Source organism: Podarcis vaucheri, assembly GCF_965113315.1.
Source record: "Podarcis vaucheri genome assembly, chromosome: 7".
NCBI lineage: Eukaryota > Metazoa > Chordata > Lepidosauria > Squamata > Lacertidae > Podarcis > Podarcis vaucheri.
In genome coordinates, this window is record NC_138765.1 from 53,207,540 (window position 1) to 53,219,573 (window position 12,034).

Sequence of the window (12,034 nt, forward strand, 5' to 3'; positions counted from 1 at the left end):
GCATGTGGTCTGAGATTCTGTCATTATGATTCTAAAAAACAAACAAACACAGAGAATTAAATGTTACCTCAAAATTGTAATGTGTTTTAACATATGATCCATTATTATTTAAAAAAAAACAAAAGTAGGTTGCAGTTGATATTTGAAAAGATGAGAAATAAATTGTTGGGATATTAGCACTTCTGCAGTGGGTCATTATGCCACAGAATGGGATTTGCTGCCTCTGCTCTAGGACAGCCCTGGTGCTGGACAGGGTTTGGGGGCCAACCAGTTTGGGGCCGATAGACACTGTAGTCCAAAACATCTGGAGGGCACCAGGCTGGCAAAGGCTGTTCTAGACGGACGACTCCTTACCTCTCGCCCGCTTAGGTGTTAAAGAAGGCCACAATGAGGAAGGAGCAGGAGCCCGACTTTGAGGAGAAACGGTTCACGGTGACCATCGGAGAAGACGAGCGCGAGTTTGACAAAGAGAATGAATTTTTCCGGGACTGGAACTATCGTATCACTCGGGATGTTCGGGACTCAACGTAAGACGCAACTGTCTAATTCTGTCTTGTGGCAGGAATGCGGACTTGAGCAGTCTGGCTTCTGTGGATCTGACTGCAGCCCTCCAGAGGGCAGTGTTGGCTTATCCAGCACTCTGTTGTGTTGTTCAGTAGCAACACACACTTGCTCTCATCGCTTCAAGAGCCCTTCCTTGGTATTCAAGGGGGGCTCTTCTCCTCTGTGCAACACTCTTCTCCATATAGAGGGGCACACGTGAAGTGTGATAGCTATATTTCTTTCCATCAATTGTCTTCTGTTTTAGCCCAACTGAAAACAATCACACAAGCCTGCCTTTTCCTGGTGTGCTATGTTGCTAAGGCAGTCATGACCTCCTGCACTTGCCCCAATGCAATTCCCAGTATCATCCCAGCTTCATGCTTCTAATACTTAAAGGGTTTTTTTTTAACATTATTGTGTTGCAAGGTGGGCCCCATCATTTGCAAAAAGTAGGTCAAGCAGGCTTCTCTGGCGATCCAGCAGCCGTGAGTGGGCTGTTGTGTACGGATCACAGTCCTGGTTGGCATGACAGCTGATCCCAGCCTTCATGAGTCACCCCAATGGATCACTAGCTCACAAAGCTTAACCTACTTAGTACAGGCAGTGCATTGAGTAAAGGGAGCCTAGGTGGATAGAGAGACCTTCCATTTCTAGCATAATGAATGATGCCCTCCAGACAGGGAGATGTCTCTTCCCTGCTTCCTCAGTTGCATCACACACAAGTGCTAAATTTGGTATCATCATATTTTAAATCAAGGTTCTGGTCCATATGGTTGTGAAAAGAAACCTGGAAACAGTTACTGTGAACCCTTGTTGAGCAGGGCTGCAAGTGGGTCAGGTTGTCTGTTGGGGGAGCTTTGGGGTTCAGTGTAAAATGAATTCTACAAAGATGCACCTTTTTCATCTTTTGTTCAGGATGCAGAATTCAGCTTTTCTTTGCACGCGGTTTTTAATAAATATCCCACAACACTGAAAACAGGCAGGTTTCCATTACGGAAAAGGGTTCTGACCCTCTATTTTTGGACTGAAAGTTTTCTCTTTCTAAAACAGCATGGATATAATACCAGTCAAACTGAGTGCTTGCTGTTAGCTCATGTGCTCTTGAGGCAGGTAAAATTAGGATGTTAATTAATATACTCCCCCAGGGATGGGGAACCTTCAACCCACATGTCTAATTAGGCCCACCAGGCCTTCTCGTTTGGCTTTCCAGGCTGTTTTGGCCAAGCCATGCCCATATATGGCATCAGGTGAGAGGCAAGAAAATAAGCGGCTGGGCCAAAGGGGATTTGCAGGCACCACTATGTAGCATTTTTTCAGTGAAGACAAAACAGCTCGCCTGACATCATTGTGCTATCGAGTGATTGACAGGGGATGCCCGCCCCCAGGTGTGAAGACCCACACAAAAAGAACAAAATAGGAAAACCTCTCTCCCCCCCCCCCCCATTTGAAAAAAATGTTACATAAGGAAGTGTTTTCTTTTGGAAATGATGTGATGAATGTTTAAGATAAAGCATCTTTTTGCTGACCTTTGACAGCTGAGATGTGTGTTTTCAGGGTCCACCCTATTCCCATTATTATGATCTGTTTCAGCTGTTTTAAATTTTGATGCTTAAATTCTTGCAACCTGCCCTGGGACCCACTGGTAATAAATTTTATGATGCCAGTGCTAAAACAGTTTTCTGTGCCTTTAGTTCCCCACTCAAAATGGGGAAAAAATTAGGAAACTATGCAAGTGAGTCATCATGTCTTAAAATATTAGCAAATACTCCAATACAACAAAATTCCAAATAAAGATTTGAATTTAATCATTGAAGCCACATTTTAATATGTATTATTGATCGCTTCTCTCCAATCAGATAGTTTACTTTTGGCTAAAGGTGGAAGAAGAACCTTTGATATTTATATAGCACATAAAATGAACACAAATATGCATCTTTGTCTATAGTTTTTGCTTGTTAAATAGGTCAAATGTACTAAATCCAACCTCAGTTTAGAGCACTGAAAAAATTTCCAGCTCAAAATTTTCTAGAAGACTCGCATCACTGCCCTTCCCCTAAGAGTTATTTTTTTACAAAACAATTTTAACATGCATTGAGAATGGCTTGTGATGTGTGAAGATGGCTGAGAGCTTCATAAATCTCCTCTTTTTTCCCTCCTCCCCTTGGTTTCTTGAAAAACTCCAGTGAGGTGGACATCAAAGAGAACGCTAACTATGGGTAAGCAGTCCCTAATCTCTGTTGTGCTTACAGCTGGCCCATGTTGCTTTCATTTTGATCCCTTGCAATTCTTTGAAATTCTTCGGTCAATACCAGCTGCTGTGTAAGGCTTGGCTTCCAATTGACCAAATCTTAACTTGGTGCATTCAGGTGTGGAGGCTTCCAGGTGCTGGCAGTGTCTCATGAAAGTTTATAGTAACTGCAGCATTCCTAAATAATGAAATGCATATTGACATCTGGTCAGCGGTATGCATTTTCTGATGACATCCTCAGAAGGAAGGTCATCAAGTAAAACCACAGCCATGGTTGTGGTGAAGTCCCCTCTATGCCCCAATACCTTTATTTACCAAACTTGCAGAGGCTTCACCTCTTCTCCCTTGACCAGGGCTCTCACAGCTTTCTGAGCTTTCCGTGGTTGAGGAGGGCCCAGCTCCAGCTGCTATCTTACGTTCTGATGCTAGGCATGCACACCTGTGCCTGTTTGTGTTGGGGGTTTTTTAAAGACACTGGGTGGATATAAACATGGTTGCTGCCATGTTTGGTGATAAGAGGTCACTCTTTAAAATAAAATTTAAAATATTTATTAGATAGCACATGTTGTGTGCTAAATGTGGCACGGGAGTCAGTTCTTTCTTTTAAGCAGTGATGGCAATAACAGTAGTTTTGTTTCATTTGAATGTTTACCCTCTCTTGATTCCTCTGCAGGCTTGACCCTTATGCGGATCCTTATTATGATTATGATATAGAACGCTTCTGGCGAGGCGGGCAGTATGAGAACTTCAGGGTACAGTACACAGACCCAGATCCGTACCGGAACTACAGATTGAGTAAGGTAGGTAAATGCATCCTCTTCTCACGAGCTGAGCTTTTATTCTGCAGTAGGTTGATCCAGACAGTTTAGCCCAAGTCATTGACCCAGTTCCTGTGTTACCTGAGTGCCGTGTTCACAACTTTAGTGTGTGCATCTCATATTGTTCCAATAACATTTAATAATAATAATAATAATAATAATAATAATAATATTTTTTTATTTGTACCCCGCCCTCCCCGGCCATAGCCGGGCTCAGGGCTGCTAACATCATAAAACTAACACAGTATACAAAGAACATAAGAACATAAAAACAGGCAATCAATTAATTAAAATACATCTTAAAATTAGTTCAGAGCAAATTAAAATCTGGACAGATGGCAATCCATGGGTAAAATTGAGAGTGGTTAATATTCTCCAGGCCAGCTGTTACCACCAGTAACAGGACCTGTGAGTGGGCTAGGAGGCCTCTTTAATGCTTGTTCTTATACAGAAAGAAGAGAATCAGACTGAACCCCGAACAAAGGCCTGGCAGAACAGCTCCGTCTTGCAGGCCCTGCAGAAAGATGTCAAATCCCGCAGGGCCCTGGTCTCTTGTGAGAGAACATTCCACCAGGCCGGGGCCATGGCCAAAAAGGCCCTGGCTCTGGTCGAGGCCAGTTTAATCTCCCTGGGGCCTGGGATCTTCAGGGTGTTATTATTTGCAGACCTTAAGGTCCTCCGTGGGGCATACCAGGTGAGGCGGTCCCATAGGGTCCTAGGTCGTATTGAGAATTGGAATCATCAGTCCTTGCTGCTGACATGGGGAGCAACCAGCTCATGGAAGCCTCTTGTGTGGTTTCTTTGTTTCATGCTGGGAGGGATACAACCACACTGCTCAAATAACTCAAGAACTGGCCCTCCTCGCAGAGAGAAACCATTGGAATAAAGGTTATCTCAAGGATTCCATCACGGCATGTGTGGCTAGTTGGGGGTGGGGGGAATTTAAATGCCATGTTAGATTATTGAAGGAACATCATATGAACATGTGGGTCAAAACTCCTAACGCAACTTAACCATTATTTTACAAGGAAAGGGAAAGAGAGAGGGAGAGGGAGAACAGGCAGCGCGAGCGAGAACGCGAGAGGGAGAGAGAGCGTGAACGGGAGCGGCGGCAGAGGGAACGGGAGCGTGAGAGAGAACGGGAGCGTGACAAGGAGCGCCAGAAAAGAAAAGAGGAATGGGAAAGAGAGAGGGAACGCATCAAAAGAGACGAGAAGGACCGGCAGCACCGGGACCGAGAGCGGGAGAAGGAGAAGGAGAAGCCAAAACCACGATCGCCACAGCCACCAAGGTACAGGCTATACTTTTTTCATGCTGTTGATGATGTGGCAGGGAAGGGTGTGAGGAGGTTTAGTCCCTGCTGGCTGGCAACTCTGAGAAGCTGATGTTTTACAACGGCATGAGACAGCATGTCGAGGGAAACTGTTTCTCATGTTGGTTTCATTGGCTCTTTATATGGGAGAGCAAAGGAAATTGGGTGGCAAATGTATTCGCTCACATCAAACAGAAGCAAAAAGTGTTGTATGTTTGATTCAGACATGTTCTTCGAAGATTTTGCACTGTAGAAAGTCGGGAATCTATGTAAGCAACGTGTTTTACAATGTAAAATCTGTCAGAATGGAGCCTCATGAGAGACTCCCTGCTCCATTTATTATTATTTTTAAAGTGAGCCAGTAGCCATCTTGGCTTCTGCTTTGTTCTCAGTAGCTTTGGGTTTGGGTTCACAAGCAGCATCTGGTTTCTTACTGTCTACGTTTAAGCCTCTTTTTTTGCTCTTGGACTCCATGCATGAACTGGCACTTCTGTTTCTTTTATACGTTGATTGTTAATCACCTTAAACTACTAGAGAGGTAGTCTGGTGCTAACTGAGCTTCTCCCATCTGCTCTCCCATGTCTCCATTCCAAGGCTACTGGTCCTTTTTTTCAAGCTCTTAATAACCACTTAGCCCCATTAGTGATGTTAAATTCTCAAGAATAATCTTTTGGAGAATATTCTCAAGAATATTCTCGATTAATGAGAATATTAGAGAGTTTTCATTTAAAATAGGAGACTGTTCATTTTAATGCATTGAAAATGATATAATTTTAATGCATTGAAAATGATATAATTAGTTAATATACATGTTTATTCATGGGTAAACTTGTTCAGATGGCAACCAAAAACTGTACAGATACTTTTATTTAGTGGGGCAATGCAGTGAATTCATGTTCTTTGATTTAGTAAAGGAACAACTTGTCACTTACACGTATCAAATTAAAAAATAAAACATACTTTATAGTTAAAGTTAAACCATTCTAAGGTGATGGCAACAGTAATTGTCATGTTAAGGTTTGGTATAAGGAAACTCAGTAGTTAAATCATATATTATTCTTCCATTAGAACATGTACATGTTATAAGACAAGTAAAAAAATACAATTGGCATGTTAAGGTTTGATACAAGTAAATTCAGTAATAGGCTATATTGTGCTTCTAATAGCTCTAACAATAACTGTTTTGGTGACTCAAACACACCTTGATAAACAAAACTATATATATGCAAACATACCAAAAAGAAGCCATTAACATTAAATATATTATCATTATATGATAATATATTTCAGTATGTCAGTCTCTGGTAAATGGCACCTTGTACCATTGAATAGCACTGCAAAAACCAGTTACTGACACTAAATAAAAATATAGAAATGTCAGCTGTTTAAATCAAGGCCACCTCACATGCTGTTACACATAATTGTATAGGCCTAGGTACTTTAAGTGTATAAAGCATTAAAGCTACTTTCTGTAAAAAAAAAAAAAAAAAACAACCACACTGTATGGCCACGGGTATAGAATTGCTAAGAATAAGGTCACACCAAAATAGAAAAAAAGGCTACTATATATAGTTGAAATACATACAAATTTAGATGTTCATCAAATTAAATGAATAGCATTTTTAAAACTATTTTTTAAAAAAATGTTTTCTGTAGCTCACATTTCAGAACTGCCAGTGGTGAATGACACAATGCCCAGTAATGTAACTGGATAAAAAAAAAATCAGTATTCATTACTTACACTGGCAGTATCACAGCTTGACGTATTTACTAGATTTTTTAAATGTGGGTTGTAAAACTGGTTCTTACATTAGAATTTACAGTTTGTGGAGAATATTCTCTGGATAATTTTCTAGCAGAGAATATTCTCACCTCACATCAGTAAGCCTCATTCTCCTTGCCTGTTCTACCCCCACTTCTTCCTCTTTCCACTCCAGTTCTTGGCAATAAACTACTACTACTACTACTACTAATAATAATAATAATAATAATAATAATAATAATTTATTATTTATACCCCGCCCATCTGGCTGGGCTTCCCAAGCCACATAGACCAGATTATGCAAAGTTAGTAACTTGCATAATTCTGTGTACAGAATTTGGGTTCCTTTTGGCACTGAGTTCAGTTAGGGGTTCATTTGGTGTGTATGCAGCCCTCAGCAGATTAAGGGGTGATGGGAGAGAAGGCAAAGGGAAGTGCCTGCTCATCCAAAAGAAGGCACTCCTTGTATAGTGGCCTCTGGCTTAAGACCCAGTTTGGGGAACTTGTAACCCTCCAGATGTTATTGGACTCCCATCAGCACGACTCAGCATAGCAAATGATGGTCAGAGACTGGGGAGGGGGTCAAATCCAACAACATCGGCAGATCCACATGTTTCTCACCCCTGCTGAAGATTTTATTTCTTAAACTTAGCCAGCGAGCATTTTTTTAGGAGTTCCCTCCCCCTTTCTGCAGTTCATTTACCTAACTTACAGTTGTTGTTTTTTTCCATGCTGGGCATGAGAATGGGGCCCAGGTCACAAAGCCTGACCCCAATGTATAACCTTTGTTCCCTAGAATTCTCAGCCTTGAGTCTAAATGCCAGCTTCAGCTTGCCTTTCCTTGAGTCTTTAGTTAATATAGATAGCAAAATGCAGCCTTCTCCGACTCCCATCAGCCCCAGAATGCATGCCGCCATGCTGGCTGGGGCTGCTGGGAGTTGTAGTCCAAAACATCCGGAGGTTGGGGAAGGCTGGCATGATGTGTCCCAACTGCTTCTTCACATTCATTATATAACTCACCCGGCTGATGAATAAGCAGGGTGAAGTAAGGGTGATGTAAGACCGAAATGTTCACTGGTTGCTAAAAGCCAGGTTTCCCCAGCTCACCAGCACTGCTATAAAGAATGCAGACCAGGTTCCCTATTGCAAGAAGAATGCATTCTTTTCTCTCTGAAACATTCGGAGGCTCCTTTTCCACACTTGCCCTTAATTGGGCCAACGTCATCTCATTCTGTTTCCTTGTTATGGCTCAGCTGAATTTGGAGAGAGGTTTTGAGTGTTTTTTGAAGCACAATGATGATCAGTTTTATGGGTATCCGAGGGATATATCCGCCATGTCACTCTGGGTGGAAGCGGTTTAGGTGGCAACATCTCAATTGACAATGTGCAAGGATTTTATTTATTATCTGTTTGTTTTATTACATTTATGTCCCACCTTTTCTCCCAGAAGTTCAAGGTGGTGTCCCCAGTTCTTCCCCTCCTCCGTTAATCCCCACAATAACTCTCTGGGATAGGTTAGGCTTTGAGGCAGTGACTGGCCCATGGTCACCCAGTGAGTGGCGATTTGAACTCTGATCTTTCAGCCACTAGTCCAGCACTTCTAATTGCTACACCACACTTCCTACCTCCCTGTCAGCAAAACTACGTCAGTCACGTCTGCAAACCTATGATGAAGATTGCTGTATGGATAACAGAATTTTATTATGTATTTTTTCTGCTTTTATGATATTCTTCTTGACACAGTGTAATTCGATTTATATTTATTTTGTTGGTTTAGCCACTTCAATCAGCATATGACATCCTGTGTAACTATGATATGGTCAAAACAGCAAATTGCTTGCTTCCACATTTCCTTCTCCTTGGAAGTTGAGTTCTAATTATAGAAGTTCTTGAGTTCTAAATATAAATTTATAGCTTGAAAAGGGCAATAATTTGCAGGTCTGCTAAATACGTAGCACCTTTAGGAATTCTTCGTGTTTAACTAGTCGGCCTTTTCCTTGGCAGTGGGGAGTGACTTCACATTAATTGGGTTTATTTATAGACTCCTGTGCTTTCCCTAATCATTAAATCCTAGCTCAGCTCTTGGCAACTTCAGCCTCTTGCGTAGTTTTGGGCTGACGCTGTCCAAATTGCTCATGTGGCTTTGGTGAGGCTTCCAAGTCTGAAAAGCCTCATGCTGGTGGCAGCTTCCAGATAACAAGTGTTTCTGTATAACAGAGATTTTTGTCTTGAACTAACATTCCTTGTGGGATGTCTTAAAATCGCAAGAGCAGAACAAAAAGTGGTTGCATAGGCCTGGTGTTTTAAAAAAATACATGCCTTCCAAAAATGCATTTTAACCAGTTAAATATATATTTGATGTTTTATAAGTGGAATAAAGGAAGTCATATGTGGTCCATTCTGAGTGGTGCCAGCCAACAAAAGGGGGCCTTTTCACTTGTGCAGCTATTGCTTCAAGCCCCCCGCCTGCTACCGCCGGGGGGCTCTCCCAGTCCGTGGGGAAAGGAAGGGACATACCATCTAGGAGGAGATATAGCTCAGTATATCTGGGCTAGGTGGACCGTATGATCTGAACTCTCATAACAAATGTAGCCTGAAGCAACTGTCTTGTTATAAAGCACTTTTCACTCATAGCAGAACTCCTAGCAGTGTAGATATCATAGATACTGATTACTTATATTTGTTTCTTCCTCTGGCAAAGGGCGTACTTGCTCTGTTTTCTCTCTTGCACATTCTGGGCTGGGGAGTGGGGCTTGTTTCAACTCCTCTCAAGCATGCTGGAGAAGGGCGTAACTCAGTGGTAGAGCATCTACCTTGAATGCAGAAAGTCCCTGGCATCTCCACGTAGGGCTGCAAGAGGCTCTCTGTCTGTGTAGACAATGCTGGTCTAGAAGGCTCAGTGGGTCTGTTTCTATCTAAGGCAGCTTCCTATGTTCCTGTGCTGCTCACGGCTGCCGCCTTATGCAAGTCACTATGCCTGAGCCTAACCTACCTTCTAGGATAGCTGTGAATATAATGCCAAATCCTTCCCCCACCCCTTTCCCTGGAGGAAGAGTAAGATACTAATGTGATAAGAAACAGGACTTTTTCTGCTCCTTTTGCCTTTTGTATCTGGTTCCAAAAACTGAACTTGAGAACAAGTTGATGCCCGGAAATATTGTATTGCGATGTGACTGTTTCACCATGCAAAGGGTATTGCTTCTTGGTATTGTTCACGCTTGCTGTGATTTCATCTAAATGGATTCCAACCTGGCCCCTGAGGGAATTCTTTCCCTCCCTAACACCAAATAGGAACCCGTGAAATGGAGTTGGCAAGAGCAGCAGCAGGAGGAGGAGTTAAAAGCGTAAATGAACATTCTCACTCAGTCAGTGGGAAAGCTGCCAACTTATTAAGGTGACTCAGGCTAAAGAAAGTTAAAAACAAAACAGCCCACCAGTATTTGCTATTCAATTCGAACTGAATCCAGCAGGGAAGAGATCAAAGGCAATTCTGTTCTGGTCAGATTATGGTTTATTTGAAGATAATCTTAACTAAATCAAAGATTCTACAAAACTGACCAGAAACCCATTTAGACACGCATATACACTTTTTAGGTTAGCAATGGGGGAAATGAGCCAAACAATAAATTGCCACCTGTTCTTATGTATTCCAGAGGGTTAGCCACAATAGCCTGTTGCCATCAAAAACTCTCTCTCCCCAAGGAGGGATGGGGAGCCTGCAGCTCTCCAGATGTTGTTGGACTACAGGTTCCATCATCCTTGACCATAGGCCCTGCTGACTGGGGCTGTTGGCATCCTACAGCATCTGGAGGGCTGCAGGTTCCCCTATCCCTCTGCTGAGGACTAACTTTATTGTGGTTTAAGCGCTTGCTGACTGATGCAAGATGTAGTCATCTGAGTGGGTAGATGTATATGCTGTAAGGGCAGGAGGAAGCAGGAGTGGAGAGAATGTTTTCTGCCAGCAGGCAAAGTAGTAAGAGAGAGAACTTCGCAGAGTATGGATGAAAAACGACAACCACATCAAAAGGCTAATAGACCCAGTCAGTGGGTGTGGCCCACTCCAAGCTGGTGACAAACTATCTGTGCAGGATGAATAAACACCCAGTGAGGGACAATTACTTTCTGTAGTGTTCAAGCCACGCCTAGTTGAGCCGCAGTCTGATAGTGTCAAATTTGCAAATGGATTCCAGCTCAGCCTCTTGACGCTCCCTTCAGAAACATTCCAAGTGTGGCAGCTTTGAAGTTGGTTGCAAAATGTCCAAGAAAATCTAAATGCTTAGTCACATTTGCTGCCTTTGATGGTCCAGTTTTCTTCCTTGCAATGATGCTAAGAAATATCCCTAACCTACCGGAAATATGAGGCTATAGTGAGTAACCGTCTTTTTCTTCATATATTGCACAAGGGTTGCAGCTGACTCTGAATAACTGCTTGAAATCCCATTTGAGCTGTTCAAGGTTCTGAGCCCAAAGAATCCAGGTTTTGGGAAGTATATGCAAATATACTCATTTGCATAAAGCAGCATAATGTGTGTACTGCTGCTCCTTCTCCCTCCCCCCCCCCCCAAAAAAATAATAATGTTGGTTTCCTAGTCCCCAGGGCAAGTAGCAGGATGAAAATGCAGCACAATCTCTAACTCAAAAATCATGCTAAATAGAATGTATGTGAAAACCTCATTCTCAATTAAAAGCTTTTAATTATGGCTACGCTGTCAGCATAAATCAAAGGATGAAAGTACAACTTGGTGTATTAGCCATGACGCACCCAAACATTGAGCAAGTCTGAGATTAATCTAAAAATTTTACATGATGCGTCTGTATATAGGATAAAATTTAAGAGTTGAATCTACTCATAGTAGACCCATTGAAACAAATGGGCATGATTAACAGGTTCCTTGATTTCAGTAGACCTACTTGGAGTAGAACTTAGTTGGATTCAAGTGTTTGCCCTTTTCTTCTTTCCCCATAAGTATTGTGAGGTTGGGGATACCGTAAGTGGGGAGAGCACTGCTTTTGCACTCAGGCCCTGCTTTCTAGCTTCCCAATAGGGCATCTAGTTGGCCACCATAATAACAGAATGTTGGACTAGATGGGGCCTCCTCCACCCTCATGATTATCACATGAGCTACAGGCACATATGCAGAGTTCTCTTACTTGCTGGAGCTTTCCCACACATTTCATGAGAAGGTCCATACAGCAACACATCTTCCTCTACCACCTGTCATTGCAACATTTCACCAAGCTTTAGATCAGTGATTTCCACCAAGAAGAAGAAGAGGAGGAGGAGTTTGGATTTGATATCCCGCTTTATCACTACTCTAAGGAGTCTCAAAGCTAACAATCTCCTTTCCTTT

The 12,034-nt window shown here is 42.3% G+C and overlaps 1 protein-coding gene across 2 annotated transcripts in view; it reads left to right on the top strand.

Moving 5' to 3' along the window:
• The window catches only part of ZC3H18 (zinc finger CCCH-type containing 18), a 54,835-nt gene that overhangs the window by 20,305 nt on the left and 22,496 nt on the right, over positions 1 to 12,034 (top strand). For both annotated transcript variants that reach the window (XM_082229192.1, XM_082229193.1), the window contains exons 6-9: positions 370 to 527; positions 2,727 to 2,759; positions 3,465 to 3,591; positions 4,638 to 4,900. In XM_082229192.1, the coding sequence (XP_082085318.1) occupies positions 370 to 527; positions 2,727 to 2,759; positions 3,465 to 3,591; positions 4,638 to 4,900 (581 nt within the window). The remainder of the gene's footprint in view (positions 1 to 369; positions 528 to 2,726; positions 2,760 to 3,464; positions 3,592 to 4,637; positions 4,901 to 12,034) is intronic.